General features: G+C 36.2%; 2 protein-coding genes across 10 annotated transcripts in view; one reads left to right on the top strand and one right to left on the bottom strand.

The window, feature by feature from the left end:
- Positions 1 to 531: 531 nt before the first annotated feature.
- On the bottom strand, positions 532 to 23,014 carry ZUP1 (zinc finger containing ubiquitin peptidase 1). Of its 9 annotated transcripts, none has more exons than XM_081529572.1 (10): positions 22,515 to 23,014; positions 19,380 to 19,952; positions 16,046 to 16,156; positions 13,997 to 14,118; positions 11,354 to 11,522; positions 8,301 to 8,489; positions 7,845 to 8,010; positions 4,050 to 4,201; positions 2,536 to 2,756; positions 532 to 793 (listed from the first exon to the last, which is right to left on the bottom strand). In XM_081529572.1, the coding sequence occupies exons 2-10, from the start codon at positions 19,936 to 19,938 to the stop codon at positions 746 to 748; spliced, it is 1,737 nt and encodes a 578-aa protein (XP_081385698.1). In that variant the 5' UTR covers positions 19,939 to 19,952; positions 22,515 to 23,014; the 3' UTR covers positions 532 to 745. The 9 variants fall into 9 exon arrangements, with proteins under 9 accessions (XP_081385698.1, XP_081385705.1, XP_081385701.1 ...); XM_081529579.1 differs by lacking the exon at positions 22,515 to 23,014 and adding an exon at positions 21,907 to 22,034; XM_081529575.1 differs by lacking the exon at positions 22,515 to 23,014 and adding an exon at positions 21,050 to 21,879.
- KPNA5 (karyopherin subunit alpha 5) overlaps positions 21,465 to 23,019 on the top strand; it is a 48,093-nt gene continuing 46,538 nt past the window's right edge. The window contains exon 1 of the mRNA XM_081529584.1: positions 21,465 to 21,767. The gene's annotated coding sequence lies outside the window, so the exon portion shown is untranslated. The remainder of the gene's footprint in view (positions 21,768 to 23,019) is intronic.

Raw genomic sequence — 23,019 nt, 5'->3', positions numbered from 1 at the left:
TGAACAAATTCTCTTCTGCTTAAAACTGGCCAGAATAAGATTCTTGCTTCAACCTTAACTGGCAAATCTAACATGAAACTGAAAGTTTCCTTCTTACAGGACACATTAAACATAAGACTCTCACAGTTATATGAGTGTAAATATTTAACAAAAGCAAATTCCTCTTTTCAGAACTATGCCTATGAAGTATTATCTTTCTATCTAGTGAGGAGGGAATTTCATTACATATATAACAATAACAGAATAAAGCAGAATGCTACAATGGTAAGAGCTTGGAGGTGAGACAGTCTGGGTTCACATCTTGGATTAGGGCCACCTTCTTGGGCAAATTACTAATCTCACAAGTTTCAGCTTCCTCACAGGGATAGTAACAGTATTTGTCTCAGAACTATAAAATATTTTGGAAATCAAACTAATTAATATATGAAAAATACTGAGAATACTTAACACGAGGTAGAACTCAACAAATAGTCATATGACTATAACACAAAACTAGTTTCTGAAAAATGGATAAATCAAGAAATACAAAACTCACAATGGAAACGATATTTTATTGGAATAATTACTCAACAATGAAACACTAAAGGTATTTAGTAATTTAGTAATAGAGGTAATTTAGACATTTTAGAAATTAAAATATAAATGGAGTATTTAGAAAATCCACAGATTCATATGTTGTATTAAGGTTAATACCGGAATTTGGAAAACAAAGTAAAATTCCACAATCACTGAAATGCTGACTTCTTCAAGGGATCTTCTCAGCTGTAAAGACTTGAGAAGCTTGTCTCCTAGCCTTGAAAAGAAATTTTACAAATGTTAAGTAAGTGAGAAGTCAATTAATTAAAATATGCATTACCATCTAATACCAAAAAACTAAAATCTGGGATTTTTTTTCAAGATAATGAAAATCCTGTAAGGAATAGTACAACTTCAAATTTAGGAAATTAGGAAATCATTTTTAAAGCCAAGCCATAAAAAATTAAAGAAAATTTGAGATAAAGATAAAGCAAAAAAATTAAAAATAAAATATCACCTTTTTATGGAATAATGAATCAAAAGTAAAAATCTGGCTGAAACTCAGAGACAGATAAGTAAAAACAGGGAAGGAGAGATAAAGATGAGGCTATGAGCAGAGAAATACCACCAACGCCTCACTTTCAAGACCAGAAATATAACAGCCAAATAAAATACTCAGCTAAACTCCATCTTAGTACCTAACCTCATCTATGATCTCAAAAGTTATCTGTATATTGGTGAACAAGCATCTTGCTTTTTCTAACAGTTAAAACTAACCTCTAACTTCATTCAGCCAAATAAATGATAAGGTTAAAAAAAAAGGAATGTAATTTTGGTATTTAAGTTACTGCAAAGAAACCTCTTTGCACAAACATTTGCAAAGAAACTTATCATAATTAAATTGAAGAACTTCTTCAACAATCCTCGCCTTTATATCCCAAGTTGTGAGGCTGAAAAGATTACTCTAGCTCTCTCTCATTTCAAACAACTTTAGTCCTTGACCCTATTATTCTTCATCAGTGCTCCTCTCTACTGCTGTGTCTCTTCTCCCTTTGAAAGTGAAAGTGAAAGTCGCTCAGTCGTGTCCAACTCTTTGTGACCCCACAGACTATACAGTCCATGGAATTCTCCAGGCCTGAATACTGGAGTCGGTAAGCGTTTCCTTCTCCAGGGGATCTTCCCAACCCAGGGATTGACCCCAGGTCTCCCACATTGCAGGATTCTTTACCAGCTGAGCCATAAGGGAAGCCCTTCTCTCTTTAGAGGGAAACAAATGTGGAGTACTCTAATAGGGACTTTTTTTCTTCAAGAGTAGAAAATTGTGCATTTTCTAGACTTGATATGCTACCATACAGTTTCTGTTTCTACAAATGGAGGGGTTCCACTTCCTAGGAATTTTTCTATAATGTACTGCTCATCACTTAAATGCAAGGGATAAAGAGGCAACATTACTGGAGTTAATTTCTGGAATTGTATATATCCAGTAAGTATTATGTGTGTGAACAGTTCTTGAATCTGAAAGAAAAAATGTCCCTCAGAGTACTTAACTCTCTCAATAGTGTGATAATTATATCTCCAATAGAGTGTGATAATTATATCTCCAATAGTACATCCAATATATCCAAGTGCCTAACATAGAGCCTAAGGAATCACTAGAATCACATTTAATCAACTAAGACCAATATGAGCTGGAACTCCTTGGATTAAGTTAGACTCTCTTATCATACTGTTGCCATTTTCATTACTCCCCTGATAATCAAAATTAAATTATGTATTATAAAATTAAGTATTTTTATGAAGATCCGAGCGAAGTATTTGACAATATTTGAATATTTGAAATTTAAAGATGTCCATTGTGGAATTAAATGACATAGTGAACAACTACATATCTTTGCCAATCTAATGTTATAGAATGAGGTGTTAGGAGTTACAAAGGAATGACTGATTTTTAACTTAAAAATTTAACACTCTGAAGTTCAATCTGTCCAAGTGTCACATGAAAAATATTTAGATACTTACAATTTTCTCCTCTGAAGAAAGCACACCTTCTACTGCCACTATCTGGTATTGCTTATGTTTTAAATTCCCCACAAATTTCCGTAGTTGCTTGAGACTGCTAACTTCCATGTCTTGCTTTAAGAGCTTCTGCATTTCTCGAGAAGGACATCCAGGATCAAATACTAGTAAACATAATGTTCGGTTTTTTCTCTCTTCAATTCCAACAACTGTTCGACTATGACCTATAGAAAAATCAAAAAAGACGTACATATATAAATGTGAGAGAGATACTTACCTATTTGAACAGCTACATACAGTTTAAGTTACTATACATACACACACACATATATATAAACACCCTATATATACTTTTTATGTGTGTTTCAAATATAAATAGAGTCAGTCCCTCTAATATATTGGTTATCTGAGTTCTTTCAGTTCTCAGACACAAAAGTTTAGTTCTACTTCCTAACCTCCAGTTTTCTTTCATTCAAGTTTAGTTTTCCAAAGGCTTCATGGCAAAATATTCTACTTCAGTTCAGTTCAGTCGCTCAGTTGTGTCCGACTCTTTGCGACCCCATGAATCGCAGCACGCCAGGCCCCCCTGTCCATCACCAACTCCCGGAGTTTACCCAAACTCATGTCCATTGAGTGGGTGATGCCATCCAGCCATCTCATCCTCTGTCGTCCCCTTCTCCTCCTGCCCCCAATCCTTCCCAGCATCAGGGTCTTTTCCAATGAGTCAGCTCTTCTACTTCTACTATGCCAAATATTTTAGTTTCCTTTCCTAATCCCATAGTCCTTTTTATTCAAGTGATCTCAGATGAAAGGATTTGAAATTCAACTGCTGGGGAACAAAAACTCATGGTTCCAAAAGGTAAACAAAAGTTAATTTGTATATATGAGAATTTCAATGGGAAGGGCTTAACCTTTATAGCTTATATCCTAAACAATGAAATTCCTAATATTTACTTCTCCTTCTTCCTGTCAATCCAAATCATCCACTTGACAAATTTCATGAAATACCCATACATCAGGCACTGTTCCAGGCAGTTAGTGACACAAAAGCAAACAAAACAAACACATCTGCCTTCATGGAGTTTACATTCTAATAGGAAGAAATACTCCATAAACGAAGTAAATGAGTAAAGTCTATATATGTTAGCTAAAGCAAAATAATGCAGGGAAGAGGGAAAGGAAATGCCAGTGCTAGAGAGGGATAGAATAATGAGCTAAAAATTTTTAAAGGGTGGTCAGGGAAGGCCTCATTAAAGTGAGGTAAGCCCTGAAAAAAATTAACGATGAACAATAAAGGAAGAGGTAGCCCTGAATCAGGTAGCCCCGAAGATATCAAGGATATCATCCATTACTGGAATGTATTATGATGATGATATAGCTCTAAAAATCAGAGTAATGTCAGTAATACTCCTCTCCTCTCATTATCAGAATCTTAACATACCCTAAAGCTTTATTAGTTGCCTTATATAAATAAATCATCTTATAAGTTACACTCAGTATCTATAAATTATACTAACCTTGATGCTGAAGATAGATAGGAGGTTTAGATGTACACACTACTTTTGGACTTCCTTCTCTCTCTGAAGCATAGTAGCTCAATATCCATTCAAATAAGCGAGGGTGTGTACCCAAAGGACCGGTTGACTTGTGAAAGTCAACAATACGGCACCTATAAAAAAATTGACAAAATGGATTATTTAGAAAATATTTTAAAAAGTTTCTTATCAATGGAGTTATAAAATGCAAACATTTTTAATTAATTTTATTTCATCATTATTTTCCTAAGAAGAAATAAAAATTTTATTATTTATCTGAAAACTGTTATTTTAGGAGGCAATTCTTTAAATAACTTAAGGTTGATGACAGCTATCAAAGTTACAAAAATTTTCTCACACAGAAATTCTCCCTTTGTAGTAAATGAGGATCATACCTGATTTTAAAGAGTCTACATATAACCTGAGACATATTCTGAAGTCTCTAAACCTGATGATTAATTAGAAGTTGATTTTTAATTCCTCAGCAGCCATTAGGAGCTATCAAAAATATCCTAAATATTTTCCTGTTAGTTCTATCAAATTTCAATAATAGACAAGAAAAGAATACCTGTAAAGATCACAGAAAACCTGTATGTACCCCTGTCTATACATCTATCTACTATTTGGCAACAGACCATGCTGGTACTGTTTCCTCAAGAGGAAGTCAACCATGAATAAGCCAAATTATTTAACCAGGAGCACTATTTACACTTCTCAACAACTATTTTAAAAAGACTGAGTATAAAGGAAAGGAAAAACAATTAAAAGCTTTATTTTCACTTTAAAGTATAGCACAGATATCCTATTCTTGTCTTTCTTGGCCATAAAAGTTTCCAAACACACCACATTGTACTAGTTGCTATCTTCAGCCTCAGCAAGTTTAATGTTGATAACTTTCAGCTGATTACTCCTGAGCTTTAAATGTTGAAATGAACTTCTGGAAAAGCTATCAAAAAGTAAGAACAGTGATCTTGGGTTAGCAGTTGACTACAGGTTTAGATTTAGAATTTGAATAGTATTCTATGGATAAATTCATAGAGAGCAAAAGGAACACATTTAAATAACCAGTAAACAAATTCAGGGTATAGTAATAAAAAGGCTTTACAAAGAACTAATTTATTTCAGGTACCAAGAAAATAGCTTGATATATCAGGTACTTTAAAAAAAATTTTCCTTTCCTTAAAAATTACTTAAAAGCTCAAAACATGATATAGTATAAATAATCTGAAGGTGTGAACAGATTGGCAAAAAGGAAAAGAAGAAAAATTTAAAGGGCATTAAAACAGTCCTTTGAATTTAATAATTCAAGAAAGTTATTACACACACATTCATTTTTCTATTTAAAATTTAAGAAGTATTTTTATCTCTGAATATAACTAATATATAGAAATGATGTAAAACACTGGCAAAATGACTTGGAAACAAACATAAAAGGAAATATACAGTCATGAAGCTTAAGGCAAACTTTCTATTAAAGACGATCATAAGCATTTATCTCTGATGCCTCTTGAAAGCCCAACAACATAATACTGAAGGAGAAAATGATTTAAACACCTATGGAGAAAAGAATAAGAATCAACAAGAAACTGGCACACATTTCTGGAAAATGGATAGCAGGAGAGAGGAAACATAAAAGTGAATGCAAAGAAATAGAGACAACTTTCTTAAAACCCAAAAGAGGACAGAAGTTTAATGAACAAGTATTGGGTAGAGTAGTACTGAAGATGAAAACGGAGATTAACTGGAAAGTTGAATAAATAGAGCAAATCACTATTCAACTCCTTGCCTCTCCTGATGTAGGAACTATAGGCAAGAATGCACTCTGAGAAAAGATTTCTTCTATACTAATATTTGAGAGTCCCCAACCACACAGCAAACTTCCACCTAAGAAATGAAGTTTTCTCAACTACAAGCTCCATGAAACCCTACAGGACTGCCAACCAGCTTTTTTAGTGCCTCATTCTTCACTTTAGGAAAAACAGTAAGGATTTTTAAAAGTTAGAAGAAAGTCTTCTAAACGAACAGACTAAAATAAATAGAGATGAAACTAATTTAACATGGAGGAAACAGAAAAATGCAAGGAATAGAAAAATTTTACAACCATAAAAGGCTATGATGTTATGAAATTACTCCTTAAAATTGAAAAACATTATTGTTAAAATAAAAATTTCAATAGAGTAGTGAGGAGATAAAGTTGAGAATCCAGATAGTAAAACAAAAAGCAAAGATCAAAAAGTGAGACATGACGAGTGAACTCAAAAAGTCAAAAAAGTTCAGGGGCCAACCAACAGGAGTGCCAGAAAGAAAAATAAAGAACGGAGAGATCATATTCATCAAACAACAGTGAATCCTTAAGCTCTTACTACATGCCAGTCACAGTCGTAAGCACTATATTATCACTACAACTCTATGAAGCAGTCACTATTTGTTCTTTTTTCAATGGTGGAACTAGGGTACGAACAAGTTAAGTCATAGAGCTAATAAGCAGAGAGCTAGCATCAGTTGTAGGCAATTTTACTTCAAAAAGTCTAAGCTCTTAACCACTATGTGCTTAGTCCCTCAGTCATATCCAACTCTTTGCGACCCCATGGACTGTAGCCCACCAGACTCCTCTGTCCGTGGGATTCTCCAGGTATGTCTTGCTTTCTCGTTAAGTAACACTGATTGTTAGAAGCCAGTAGAGGAACAACTTAATCTGACCCATAAATGATTTTGAGTTAAGAATAATACAGCAACACAAACTATCACTCAGTAATAAGACTAGGCATCCTTTCTTAGGAAGCTAATAAAGGAAGTGTTCAAGTAAAAGAGAATAATCCAAAAACAAGAAAGACATGGAATCCAGGAAAAAATCCAGGATCCAATTCAACAGAGTGAAGAAATGCAACATGATTAGAGCTATGGAAAGGATCTATGCTATGCTATGCTAAGTCGCTTCAGTCGTGTCCGACTCTGTGCGACCCCATAGACGGCAGCTCACCAGGCTCTGCCGTCCCTAGGATTCTCCAGGCAAGAATACTGGAGTGGGTTGCCATTTCTTTCTCCAGTGCATGAAAGGAAAAAGTGAAAGTGAAGTCGCTCAGTCGTGTCCGACTCTTAGCGACCCCATGGACTGTAGCCTACCAGGCTCCTCCGTCCATGGGATTTTCCAGGCAAGAGTACTGGAGTGGGGTGCCATTGCCTTCTCCGTGGAAAGGATCTAGAAGCAAACAATCCGGACTAGAGAAGAGGACAATCAGCTTTAAGAAAAATGTCTCCAGGAATAAGGAATACCTCAGATTACATAAATGGAGTTTCTGCAAAAGCTTGATCATGATGCAGTCAAACAGTAAAAGGGAAAAGGTAAGGCAATTCTCAAGGAAAACTTTAAAAAGCTTTTCAGGAAAGATATAAAATCATTAGTGAATAATATTTACATAGTTACAACTCTAACTTAACAAAAACTGAGATTTAACCGTATTATAAAAAGTGAGGAGACACAGGTGGGAGATATAAGGAGAATGCAACAGACAATGTCTAAAGCTGACAAACCAAGAAAAAGCCATGAAAGCATATTATTTAAAAACAATGAAAGTGACAGCCGTCTCTAAAAAATAAGACTTGAGAATAGAGAACAGCAAGAAACAGGGTATGTGTGATTGGTTTTCATTATAAGTCTTTCATTTTATTAATGCTACTTAACTTTTTATTTTTTAACTATCCCTTTGATAAACAACACAAACAACAAAAACTTCCTAGATATGACAATAACATTAACTTGGGATTTTAGGTACATACTTTATTCTTAGGGAGGTGAGAAGGGTATATATTTCACATGCTCCAATCCAGGCCTTTGTTCCCTGTAACCTGTTATTAAGCTGAGAGGCACCCTGGGGATCAAAACCTTCCTTCCATGCATCCTCAATCATAGACTGAATTTTTGGAATGCAAGGAACTGACATACCTAAAATTATACAAAGCAAACATGTAATATGACAGTTACTAAAGTACTGAATAATATTTAGCAGTACATCATATATTCTACAAGAACCTTTCGTTTTTAAGACAGTTATTTCTGACATCTACTATATCATTTTCTCTTCCTACAACCAGAATGAAAAATTTTAATGTAAATATCCACTAAAATACATCTTTATTAAAGCTATTAATTTTAATATGCATATTACATAGTAACTCATTCCACATCATATGTACTTTATTAGATGGTAAATTCAGAGTCTGTATTTCACATACCTTTCAAGCTATCATCATAGGCAGCATTTTGCAATAATGATGAAAGCAGCATTTGGAAATTTCTGTAACCACAACCCCAACCTTTATCACCAAAAGATGAATGAAAGTGGTCCACTCCTGCAGAAAGCCACACATGCCTCACATCTGTGGCAGCATTCTGATAATACCAATAAAGTGCTTCCATAATTCCTAAAGTGGAAAAGAGATTTAGAAGGTTTAGAAGGGTATTACCTTTCTATGGCTGTCTCATACATTTCCAGTATCAATCTCTTTCTCAAGGGCACATGTAAATCCTGCCAATTCCATCTTCTACCTTTTTACTGACATAGTCTTAGTTATTGTCCTGCTTGTTTTACACAATGCAAGGCTCCTAACACTACCATATTACTTATTATGCTGAATTGAAATCGTTTGCCTTTTTCATTTCTGCATCTGCAGGGCCTAGCACATAAAAGTACACTGCTGAATGAATGTTCTTCTTATCTCTCCATTTTATTGTACATTCTGCTGGATATCATTCCCTCTGAAGCTCAGTTCTAATCAATTTGTTCCCAATTTAAAAATTTCATTATGGTTTATCACAGTGAGTTGATTTTTATGTGATATAATTACTTCCAGTTGGCATAAAAAAATACCAAGATCTACATGAAGGAATTGTTTTTATGTGTATGTGTATATATATATATAATTTTTTTAACTTTTTATTTTATATTGAAGCATAGTTGATTAACATTAACAATGTGATAATTTCAGGTATACAGCAAAGTGATTCAGTTATACATAATTCTGTTCTTCTTCAAATTCTTTTTCTCATTACAATTATTATATAATATTGAACAGAGTTCCCTGTGCTATACAGTAGGTCCTTGCAGGTTATCCATTTTAAGGGTATAAATATTTAAAGACAATATAAAGGGATATGTTTATGATATCAAAGATGGAGGAATTTCTTAAACAAGACACTTAAGACACAAGTAAAGGGAAAGATTGAGAAATCTGATTACATTCAAATTTAAAATTCTGCCTAATTAAAGACAGCATATACAAAATTTGGGCTTCCCTGATAGCTCAGTTGGTAAAGAATCTGCCTGCAGTGCAGGAGACCCCAGTTCAATTCCTGGGTTGGGAAGATCCGCTGGAGAAGGGATAGGCTACCCAATCCAGTATTCTTGGGCTTCCCTTGTAGCTCAGCTGGTAAAGAATCCGCCTGCAATGCGGGAGACCTGGGTTCAAGGCAAATTATAGATTTGAAGAAGAAAACTGCTCCTCATATAATCAATGAAGAATTAATATCTTGAATACTTAATGGACTTCCAAAAATCAATAAGAAAAAGACAAACAACCCAACAGAGACGAGAAAAGGGACTAGGTTATTTACAGAAGAAACGAACTCAGGAGTCATCAGAAAATACAATTAAGAGATGTATCTTACCATTAAATGCCAAAAACTTAAGAGTCACAATATAAAGTGTGAGTCAAAACACACTGACCTAATGTAGGGTACAACCATTCTAGAAAACAACTTCATAATACTCTTAACAAATTAATTATGCAAATGCCATTTAACCTAGTATTTCTAGTCTGGATGTTAGAGAAACTCTTCAGGAAGAAACCTGTTCATAATTTTTAAGAATAAAACACTGGAAACAATGTAAGTCATACAAGGAAATTCTATTCAGCAAAGTGAAAGAAGCACAGTTGTAAGAATCAACATATTTAAGCAAATCCAATCAGAGCATACATATTGTACACCAACTTACACATAGTTTAAAATATAAAAAATTATATTATTATGGAAACTTACATACAAGGTAAAATTACTAAAACATATATGAGGCTGATAAAGATCAAATTTGGGATAATGATTCCCTTTGTGGAGGAGGAGAAATTAGAAATCAAAGAGGGGTACACAAGGGGTTTAAAATACATATAAAAGGTTTTACAGCTTAAAAACATTAAGTTTCATAAAAATTGGGTGGCAGGAATAAAGCTGTTTCCATATAATCTTTTTAAACTATACTAACAGATATGTTTTTTAAAAATGTGGAAAATATCAGGAAAAAATACATTCTTTGGAACAAAGCAGATTTGATTGTGAATATCAACTGGACCAATAACTAGCTACTCAACCTCACCGTGTGCTAATTTGCTTCAGTCATGTCTGACTCTTTGCAACCTTATGGACTGTAGCCCTCCAGGCTCCTCTGTCCATGGGATTCTCCAGGCAAGAATACTGGAGTGGGTTGCCATGCCCTTCTCCAGGGGATCTTCGCAACCCAGGGACTGAAACTGTGTCTCTTGTGTCTCCTGCATTGGAAGGCAGGTTCTTTACCACTAGCACCACCTGGGAAGCCTAACCTTACCTTAGGAAAGTAATTTAACCTCTCTAAGTCACAATTTCCTCATCCAGAAAAATCTAATACGCAAGATTTTTCTTTTGAGAGTTACATGATACAATATATATAAAGGTCTTAGTGTCTAAAACTATACTGAACAATACAGCAGAAACTATTTGCATATGGTTATCTGAACACCTGAAATGTGGCTTGTCCAAACTCAGATGTTCTGCAAACTAAAATACACACTGGATTTTAAAGAATGTACAAAGATTGCAAAATACTGCTTGATAATTTTTAATACCGATTACACATTGAAATATATTTTGGACATACTGGAAAAATATGAAAATTAATTTCACCTAGTCTTTTTTTATTTTTCTAATGTGACTTGGAAATTTAAAATTATTTATGTGGCTCACTTACATTCTACTAGACAGCAGTTGTCTGGAAAATAGTAAGCTCTCAATAAAAACTATTCTCAAAGGTCTGTTTTCAAATGTCAAGTAAATTGATACAAGATAAAAGTGAATCATTTACTATAAAAATAAAAGTTCAGGAGTTTTAAAACAACACACAAAAAAATTATTTGACACATGGTCTCACCTAAAACTATATAAACTGTGGGTTGTGAAAATCAAGCACAATTCAAATAATCCTATTACTTCAGTGATGTATGCAATATTAAAACCATGATTTGGATGTTTAAATACTCACCAGACGTTTTTGTTTTTCCATCATCAATACCAATAGCTAGTGATTCCATCATATCAGCTTTTCTTCTATGAAATTCAGATGGATGCATTCTTCCCCTATTTACTTCTATCTCCATATTTCGTAGCTGCTGTTGTTTGTACCCTCCAGAATTATCTAAACCATATTGTCTCTATTGAACATAAAAACAAATGACTTAATTTTTATGTCCCTTTACATCAATGAGGTGAGAAATTTACCACTATTTTATATATCTGGAAATATATTTTGAAACATTCTGGTTTATAGACTTCTATGAGTCAACTTTTAGATTTTTATGAAAAATAATCACACAACAAAAAAAGTCCCTGAGTTAATAACAGGCTTTCTCTACAAACAACAATCATGGCAAGAGATTTGTTTTTCTTGAAGTAGGCAAAGTAGAGAATCCAATCTTCCTACTAGTGGTAATGTGAAAAGCAGATGAGTTCTGACTATACTGCTGATTTTTTTCAAGACAACCTGCCAAAGAACCTGTACTTGTTAATTGGTTCCTAGGCTAGCCTAAAAAGGCCTACTTAATCCACAATTCACTCAGGTATTCACTCTACACAGTAAACTATTTTTGCACACTGACAGAAAACCTAAAATAATATATTAAAAACAGCCCCTACAAAAATATTTCTGAGATCTAAACAACTAACCTGCAAAGTTACATAATAAACTTATACCCCCTTAAACACTGAAAACTTTTTTATTGATAATATAAGGTAGAGAAGATACCAGAAAAGTCACCTTTTTTTCTCCTCTGAATCTTGGTAGGAAAATAATTATGCAAATAGATGAACCACAGATGAGAAAAACAGCCTAAATTAGATATTCTAAAGAAAGAAGAGCCATGTGCAAGAAATCAGAGGAAAAAAAGTTAGTGGTCAAACAAGCTCAGGAAGATTATGATATGTACAATGCATATCAGTATATTAAAGGCTTTAAGAAGAGATCAGGTACACAAACCTGTTTAATTGAATATTTTCTTTTTTTTTTTCAGATTTTAAAATTAGTTTATTTTCTATTTTTTAACTTTACAATATTGCATTTGTTTTGCCATACATTGACATGAATCCACCATGGGTGTACATGTTTTCTATTCATTCATAAACCCTTTTTATTCGCACATTATCCTATAAGCACACAGAAAAAGAACATTTAAAACCTATGAGAATTATTAGCAAATGACTACATAGTCTACAGAAAGTTAGGACTGAAAAGAGTAGAAAAAGCTGTTAAGATTTTATGCATTAAAAATATAAAAGAAGCTACCAGTTTAGTTCAGTAGATACTACCATTCACCTAAGATCGTCTCAAACTTCATAAAAAAGCATTTTCCATTAAAAATGGTTCTTTCTAAATTTCTGAACTGCAGTCAGTAAAAGAATTTAAGACTCAGGAGACATTAATTCTAAGTTTCTGTTTTAAGTATTTATACAAACATTTAAAATTCTGAGTCTCAATTTCTTAGTTTTCTCGATTAACATAGGTTTAAAAGTAGGCTTCACCATTTAATATTGCCCAATCCTGAACAAGTTAAGCTACATAAGCACTCTGTTTCCATTTCTTCATCTGCTGTTCAAAAAAAGAACCTAAAATAACTTCATGGAGTATGGAAGACTGTAAGATACTTCACATCAGGGTCCCCAACCCCAGGGCCACAGACCGGTACCAGATCGTGACCTGTTAGGAACCAGGTCGTACAGCCAGAGATGAACAGTAGGTGAGTGAGCAAAGTTTCATCTGTATTTACAGCTACTCCCCATTACTTGCATTACTGTCTGAAACTTTTGTCAGATCATCAGCAGCATAATAAACATAATGCATTTGAATCAACCTGAACCCCCTACGACCAAGCTAGATAGCATATTAAAAAGCAGAGACATTATTTTGTCAACAAAGGTCCGTCTAGTCAAGGCTATGGTTTTTACAGTGGTCATGTATGGATGTGAGAGTTGGACGGTGAAAACAGCTGAGCGCCGAAGAATTGATGCTTTTGAACTGTGGTGTTGGAGAAGACTCTTGAGAGTCCCTTGGACTGCACGGAGATCCAACCAGTCCATCCTAAAGGAGATCAGTCCTGGGTGTTCATTGGAAGGACTGATGTTGAAGCTGAAACTCCAATACTTTGGCCACCTGATGCGGAGAGCTGACTCATTTGAAAAGATCCTGATGCTGGGAAAGACTGAGGGCAGGAGGAGAAGGGGACGACAGAGGATGAGATGGCTGGATGGCATCACTGACTCGATGGACAAGAGTTTGGGCAAACTCCAGGAGTTGGTAATGGACAGGGAGGCCTGGCGTGCTGCCGATTCATGGGGTCACAAAGAGTCGGACACGACTGACAGGCTGAACTGAACTGAACTGAACCCCCTGCCACTCCAGGTCCATGAAAAAACTGTCTTGGTCCCTGGTGCCAAAAAAGTTGGGGACTGCTTTATAAGAAGTGTTTACCCTAGTATGTAAATGCATACTTATGAATGGCGGTTGTCATGAACTGTAAAAAATACTTTGTATTATAATAAAGACAAAAATAACAGGCTGAAGTCTTAACAGCATGTTTGAAAAATAAGAACTCTAACTACACCAAAATAATATAATTAGTATTAATCTTTGTACCTGCAGCTTCTGAAATTCTTCCATTTCTTGTCTTGATTCTTCAGATCTCCTCTTTCTGTCTTCTTCTTGTTGAAGCTGTTGAGCCAACTCTAGATCTCTAGAACATTGGACTCTATACACACCTATTATATATTTTTAAGGTTTAGAATAAAATACTGAAATCAAGGCTCACTTATATGTTAGTACATATTTTTTAAATGGAGTAAAGGCTATTATCTTGCCGTTTATTCATGACTATGATGTCATAGAAACACTGAGTATAAATCCAGAAGAACTTAAACTGCCTCTGTAAGGGTACAACCTCCACTTAATCACTCATATTCACTGAGGGTTTTGGCTGTGACAAACACTTCTCATTAATTATCTCATTTTGATCTTCATAACAGTTAGGAAGTTAAGTATTATTATCTATTGAAGAAACCAGAACTTAAGAGAAATTACGTAGCACCCTGGAGTTGTGCCCCTCATTAATACATATAAGGCAGATTGGTTTTTAAGAGAAATACTTGGTGGGGGGAGAGGGGGTGGAAATAATTAAGATAATAAAAAAACAAGTGAGCAAAACACAGATATTAGATCATAACCTAATGTCTGACCTCAAGCAAATAGTATCACTTGCCCATTTTGCTCTCTATCCAGTGTCCTACACATCCATTAGTCAGTGCCCTCTGGCTAGCATCTCCTTGACCTCCCAACTTGATGGTTTAATTAGGTATCTGAATATTCTTTCTTTCCCTTCAAATCTCTCAGCCTCTGATACCTCTTCCTAATTGGTCCCCACTTCTACTGGTGGAAATACACAATCCAAAACTGATTTTTAGCATACTTATGAGGCTATCTACAGTGATTCACTCAGACCACATCTTTCTCTCATTACTCACTATGGAGGCTTACAGAATAACTCATGTACCCATACAAAGCTTGGGTTTCCCTGGTGGCTCAGTGGTCAAGAATCTGCCTGAAATGCAGGAGACCTGAGTTCAATCCCGGAGTTGGGAAGATCCCCTGGAGGAGGGCATGGCAACCCACTCCAGTACCCTTGCCTAGAGAATACCATGGACAGAGGAGCCTGGCGGGTTTCAGTCCATAGGGTCACACAGAGTTGGACAGGACTGAAGTGACTCAGTAGCAGCAGCAGCATACAAAGCTTATCATCAACAAAGAATTATCAGAAACTCAACTTCAGAGTTATTCTTCCACAGTAATTAGTAAAGAACCAACACAGTAAACAACTGTTCATCTTTACTTCAGCAATTCTCATCTTGGTATTAGGCTGAGTGATCAGGTAATGCTGTCCATGGACATCACTAACCGGTACTAGGATCGCTGATAATGAATACTAGAAACCTCTGCATTAATAGAAGATATCTGTGTACTTTAAGCAACTGATATCCAGTAGAACACAACTGGTTTCTCTTTTGGTCTACTTTATATTTTGTTTCAATGGAATTGTGAAACTCATATAGGATCTTTCCACTTCTAAGGCACCATCATGATTACTTAATCAATGCCACTAGCAAAAAAGGTAGGGAAACAGAAGAAAACTTTAGCATCTCTTATAAAACTAGTCAGTGGTAATAAAGAAGCTAGAAGAGTAGTTGAAAGTGTTCTTGAAAAACTTTGAAGTCACATACTTCACATTCTTTTTAAAATTACATGTGCCATATGGCAGCTTCTGAGTTCATAAACAATTTTTACTGATACAATGTTAAATTTAGTTACTTCCAGCTGCTGAAAGAATGGCCTCAACTTTTAAATCAAAAAGATGTTAAAAATGGTACAATATTTCATTATCTTCTGATGTTCTGTGTCAAAACCCTGGATGCACACCCCTAATTCAATTGTTGGTCACAAAAGTTAATCCTTTACAATCTTTTCTGTGAAAAATCTTTGACAAGTTGAAGCTGTATTAAAATTTTTTTAAGGGACAGATTTATTTTTAACCAGTGTGTTTTCTTCCCCTCTATAACACTAATATAAAAAGTAGGTAATGTCCTAGGAAGTGGAAATTAAATCATAACATCCTTATCTTTAAACATATAGTCATACCTTGTCCAAAGCTGCTTTCTTCCAAATGCAAGTCAACGTGTTCCTGCAGAATATGGTAGTTTGTACAGATGAGCCCACACATAGGGCAGTCATAGAGTAGTTGATTACAGTCTGTATTAGAGATATAATTTAGTTGGTTTTATTTTCAAAATCTTTAGATTTTTCACATCAAGTCAAAGACTGTCTACTACTCACTAACTTCATTAAGCAAAAGCTCTTTGTAGTTGGATTTAAAGCAATTTTCTACTTCTAGATGAAAGACTGAGCACAAGCGCAAACCTCTTATCACTACAGTGAAAGAAAATATTAATAATAAGTATTCAGCTCTGTAGTCAAAATAAGAAAAGTAGAAAGGAAAATCAAATGGTAAGTAGTGGTCAGTCTAGATATGGATTTTGGGGGCTGGATTCTCAGTACCCTCCAAACTAAGTGGTGATATGCAGAATTCAAGCATTCAGCATAAAGCTGGACACTGGGATCAAATGCCCTAGTTGGGAGCATAAGATCAAAGAGCTGTATCCATTAACCAGCACTGCAGACAGACAGGTACAACTTGCCCAAGAGAGAAATGGTACCTCTGTAAGACCAAGACCTAGCTGATACTGGGTACAGAAGATGTTATTAGAAAATTACAAATTAAAATAAAACAGCACTATATATATGTTAGAATGACCAAAATCTGGATAGTGAAAATCTGTATGATCAAAACTTTGGTTTTTCCTAGTCATGTATGGTTGTGTGAGTTGGACTGTAAAGAAAGCTGAGCACTGAAGAATTGATGCTTTTGAACTATGGTGCTGGAGAAGACTTCTGAGGGTCCCTTGGACAGCAAGGAGATCAAACCAGTTAATCCTAAAGGATATCAACCCTGAATATACATTGGAAGCACTGATGCTGAAGCTGAAGCTCCAATACTTTGGCCACCTGATATGAAAAGCCAATACTTTGGAAAAGACCTTGATGCTGGAAAAGACTGAGGACAAGAGGAGGAGCAGGTGACAGAGAATGAGATGGTTGGATGGCATCACTGACTCAACGGACAGGAGTTTGAGCAAACTCAGGGATATATCAAAGGACAGGGAAGCCTGGTGTGCCCCAGTTCATGGGGGTCACGAAGAGTTGGAGGTGACTTAGTGGCTGAACAACAACAACAAAATCATTGACAACACCAAATGCCGGCAAGGACATGAGCAACAGGAACTCTCATTCACTGCTGGTGGGAATGCAAAATGGTCCAATCACTTTGAAAAAGTTTGGCAATTTCTTATAAAACCAAACACACTATTACTACACGATCCAAAATCACGAAGTCCCTCGTGTTCACCAAAATGAATTGAAAACTTCTGTCCACACAAAAGCCAGTACAGTTTATAACAGCTTTATTCATAATTGCCAAAACTTGGAAGCAGCCAAAGGGACCTTCAGTAGGTGAACAGATAAACTGTGGAACGTCCAAAAGAATATTATTCAATGTAAAAAAAAAAAGCTATTAAGCCATAAAAAGACATGGAGGAATCTTAAATGCACATTGCTAAGTGAAATAAACCAATATGAAAAAGCTACATGGCATATAATTCCAATTATATGACACTCTGGAAAAGGCAAAAATATGGAGACAGTAAAAAGATCAGTGGTAGCCAGTGGCCACAGGGAGGGAAGGATGAACAGATGGAGCACAGGGGATTTTCAGGGCAGTGAAGCTATTCTGTATGATACTAAATACTAAATGGTGGGTTCATGTCATCATACATTTGTCAAAACCTGTGTACATCACCAACAGTGAACCCTAATATAAACATGGACTTTGGGTGATATTAACATCAATGTAGATTCACTGACTTTGACAAATGTATCACTTGGTATGGGTTGTTGAATGGTGGAGGAGGTATGAGGATATAGGGACAGGGGGTACTTGGTTATTCCCTGTACTTTCTACTCAATTTTACTGTGAACCTGAAACTCTCCTAAAAAATAGCATTTATTAAAATTCAAAGAATGAATATATGCCCTCTCTTTTACCTTTCATAAAAATTATTCAAATGAATCAGACTTAAATGTAAAATTCAAAACTTCTAGAAGATAACATGGGAAAGGTGACCTTGGATTTGGCAGAGTTTTGATACAACACCAAAAGCACAACCCATGAAAGAAGAAATCAAATAAGGCAAACTTCATTAAAAGTAAAAACTTCTGATCTGTGAAAGACACTGTTAAGAGAATGAAAAGACAAGTCTCAGACCGGGAGAAAATATCTGTGAAATATTTGCCAAAAGTATTTGCAAAATCCAATAAAGGACTTGCATCCACAATATATAAATTATTCTTAAAACTCAACAGTATCAAAGAGACACATGATTCTAAATGTGTATGCACCAACAACAGAGTTTCACAATACATGAAACAAGTCCTGATAGAGCCTAAAGGAAAAACAGACAGATATAATGGGATATACAGATATATATAGATCATAATTGGGAACTTTAACCTCCTCCCAAAAACTGGTAGAACTGCTAGACAGGAAATCAGTAAGGACATGGAAGATCAGAACACAATCAAACAACACACTCTCAACTGACAAATATAGAACACTTGATCCTTCAACAGCAGAATACACATTTTTTTCCTCAAATGTCTATGGAACATGTGAACATGTGCTAAGACAGACCATATCCCATATCTTAGGCCATAAAACAAGTTTCAACAACTTCAACAAATTCGAAAGAACTTAAATCATAAAAGTTTGCTCTCTGATTGAAAAAGAATCAAAGTAGAACTCAGTAACAGAAAATCAGAATCCCAGACAATCCCGATGCCACTGGCCTGGTGGTAAATAAAAGAATACCCTCTGGAAACTGGTCTGCCCTGTGGCTTAGATGGTAAAGAATCTGCCTGCAATGCAAGAGACCCAGGTTCCATCCCTGGGTTGGAAAGATCTCCTGGAGAAGGAAATGGTAACCCACTCCAGTATTCTTGCCTGGAGAATTTCATGGACAGTAGAACCTTGTAGGCTACAGTCCATGAGATCACAAAGAGTCAGACAGGACTGAGCAACTAACACTTTCATTTTCACTTTCTTCCTCTGGAAACTAGACTGTGAGTCTACTTCTCCTCAGAAAGTTTCTACAGCTACTTTCGAAGTATATGAAACATTTATTGTTTGCATCAAAACTCTTTTCCATTATAGTAGTTTCATATTATAATAATGGCAAATGAGCAATGCTATAAACTGAAATTAAAAACACATTTGTAGTAATCTTATTTACAAACCAACTTTTGGGATACTACATATTAAATTGAGACTAATGCTACTTATTATATAAAATGAATACTTTACCCTCTAACGGAGTGTCTAAAAGATCAGCATGCTTTGTTTTCACGTGAGTTTCCATATCTTGACTATTATCTTCTATTTTTCCACAGAATGGACATTCAGGAGGACTGTACGTTGTTTCATAAATTGATTCTTTAATTTTGGTTCGGTCAGACTGTTTTTCCGTACTTTTCAGGAATTTTCTAGATTCAGTTAACTTCTCTGAAGAAAAGTCTTTAAGTTTTAAAGTACCATCCTTAGGCAGGCTTTGAGCTGAAATCTTCAGCTGATTAGATGCACAAGCTGAATAAATACTTGAATTAATGTCTGCTCTACACTGTAGGCTGCTGTCCTTCCTGTTATCGGAAGTTCCATTGTGTACTGTATTAATCCTCTCAAAGTTTCTTCCTAGTTCATTTTGCTCAAAGTGAGCAGTTTCAATATGAAAACACATTTCATCATAATTCACACCTGACAACTTGCAAAATGGACATATAACTTCATTTTCCATGTGAACAATTAGGTGAGCCTTCATGTCTGGTTCTGAGGATACTGTTTCACCACAAATATCACAAGATAGCATGGTAGAGCAGGTAACTAGAAAAGAATACAATGTTATTTATGTTAGAAAGTAAGAGCTGAAGAAAAAGAAAATACATTTTATAAAAGATTTGGAACAAGTATATTTGTTATTTATAACTAGATTATTTAGATGAAGAAATTTCCAATGTCCTTACTGTTCCTCAAATATATGAATTTATTTATAAATCTCAACCAAAACTTCACTACTGTATTTCAAGTTTATGGTTTGGATAAAACAAAGGCGAAGCGAAAGAGAAGTTGCTCAGTCGTGTCTAACTATTATGGACTGTAGTCCATCAGGCTCTTCCATCCATGGGATTTTGCAGGCAAGAATACCGGAGTGAGTTGTTATTTCCTTCTCCAGGGGATCTTCCTGACCCAGGGATGGAGCCCTGGGTCAGACTCTTTACTGCCTGAGCCACCAGGGAATCCCTAAACAAAGGCAAGGATACTGCAAATTAACAATTTTTCAAAAATTTCAGTGTGTCTGGACTGAGGTGAAGAAAAAATAACGTATATAAACCTGCCCAGGTAAAATAAGCCAAATAAGAGAAAACAAAGGAAGAAACCTTATCAACCAATATATTTAAATACAAAAACTTTAAAGTTATTAACAATGAGTTGCGCAAATAAACAAATTTCATAATAACAGTTAACAGTTAAAGAGTTTTACATGTCAAACTAATTTAAGCACCATTACTATCATTCTAGGCATCACTGATGGCTCAGTGGTAAAGAATTCACCGGCAATGCAGGAGACACAGGTTGGATTCCTGGGTGGGGAAGATCCCCTAGAGGAGGGCATGGCAACCCACTCCAGTATTCTTGCCATAAAAATCCCATGAGGAGCCTGTCAGGCTATAGTCCATGCAGTTGTAAGGCCTGAATTGACTGGGCACACACGATCATTCTAAATGAAGGAAACTGGCTCAAAGTCACCAGCACCAGAAAATGGTTAGCCAAAATGCTAACTCAGTCAGGCTCCAGAGCTGCACTCTCCACTCAAAATATAAAAGCACAGTGAGCACAGTTAAAAAAAAAAGCACTGATTCCAGAGTCAAGAGAACTGGGTTATAATCTCAGGTTTCATAATTTTAGATGAGACACCTCACCTTTCTGAGGTTTGGCCTACAAAATGAGTTGTACTGAATCAGCAGTCACTTCTGGGTTTTACAAGGTTCTGGCTATGACACAAAGGTGATTTTGCTAAGAGGTTTTTTTAAAGCAAGCACAGTCACAACCTTTCTACTGTCTAGACTATCTTTCAGCTAGAAACTGTTTTAAAACAAACAGAAAGTGAAAATAAGGAAACTATCCCCACCATTTAAATAAATTTAGTTTTATAAGATCGCCCAACTCTTTTTTTTTCTCCCCCTTTTCCTCAGACAAGTGAAAACAGTCTCTGATTTTGATGTAAATTCTCCCAAACCACCAGTACAAAGAACGTGACACCCAGAGAAGTTTCTTCTTTTCCCGGGCCGGGACACAGCTAGACCCAGAAGGGTGTGCTTGAGCTCCTCAACACTTAGATCAGAACAAGTGGATGACAGATGTATGGAGGTCGGCGAGAGGTGCCGGAGCCTGCCCAAAGGTCCATGCCAACGTCCCAAGGCCAGGACGTGAAACCAGTCCCGACACTAACTGGGTCAAAGCGTTGGGCCTAGGGGTCCGGGGCTGGGACGGTCAGTTCCTACCGGCCTGGAGAGCCGGCAGCTGTCACACTGCCCTATGGTTGGCTTCCTCTCCGGATCCCGCAGCTGATGCCGTCTGGCTGGCGGGGAAAGGAGTGCTGCGCGGCGTCGATTACCTTTCCGAGCCTGAAAAACTGAGGTAGGCCCTTCTTTTTACCCAGAGACTCACGGTTAACCGAGAAGAGAACCAGCTACTCTGAAACCCCTCAGCCTCTAGACGCAAATTCAAAAAAGCTTTTCCTCTCTTCCCCGGAAGAGAAGGAATTCCCAGCATGAACCTCTGCGCGCTAATCTGGGTCGTAGTGCATTCTGGGAGTCGTAGTCGTTTTCCCATCAAGGTTCCAACGCCTAATTTAAGAGACACTAGACTCAGAAGTCTCTATGAATGAATTCCCAGGTTGGGTCCTAAGGCATTACACGAATCCACAATGCCCACTGTCTAGGGCCTGACTGAGTAGCACTCTATTACATCGTCAATCAAGGGCTTATAATGTTACAGCGTGCCAAACTCCTCACTATGGAGGGTGACAAAGACCTGTTGTTGCCTCCAGGTCACAAGATAACGCTATTTTGAAACCTGAATTAAAAACATGAAACAGCTCTTGGTACTTAAAAAATACAATATCAGAATTTTAAAAAATCATATCAATAGAGAGCTGTAAGGTAACCCAAAAATTTTCTCAAAAAAGAGAACAAAAAAGAACAAAAGATGGAAAACAGGAGCTTCCTTGGGGAAGAAATCATGTGTTATTTATCTTGCATATTCTGTGCCTAGCACTACATAGAGAAAACAATCTGTTTTCAATACTGCTTTGTTCAACCCCAAGGTTGAATCATGTGTTGAACAAGGCTATATGTGTGTTATAATAAATTAAGAGTACTTTACCTGGAGTTGTTTATTTCATACATCAGTGGCTACTATTTTGCAAAAAAATCCACAGATGTTACGGAATTCAAAATTTTTCAACTGAAAGGTTGAAACAAATGAGCAGAGAAGATAGGAAGAAGTGAATGAAGTTGAAGAAAACGAAGCTCCATGAGGTCAGGATTTTTATCCGTTGTGTACACTATTGTACCTCCAACATCAAATAAAGTCTGGCACAGATTAGGCCCTCCGTCAATACTACGTTGTAAAATGAATAAATGAATGGATGGAAGCTTGGACGGATGGATGAACAAAAGAACGAACGCGTGAATGACAGAACTGGCAGGGAGCACTACTACTGGCAGAGCAGTAAGACACACTCCTGCCACAGCAACGCGCAGTTAAAATCCCAGAGTCCAGAAGTCGCCGGATCCTCCATGAGTGGGTGGGGCTGGGGCGTCCGCTTCTCTCCGCCCCTCTCCCGGCCGGTGCAGCAGCTTCGCCGTCGCCGCCGCCGCAGCGCCGC

This window comes from Giraffa tippelskirchi, chromosome 9 (assembly GCF_054371585.1).
Source record: "Giraffa tippelskirchi isolate mGirTip1 chromosome 9, T2T-mGirTip1v1.2.pri, whole genome shotgun sequence".
Classification (NCBI taxonomy): Eukaryota; Metazoa; Chordata; class Mammalia; order Artiodactyla; family Giraffidae; genus Giraffa; species Giraffa tippelskirchi.
This window is presented reverse-complemented; position numbering and strand designations above follow the sequence as displayed.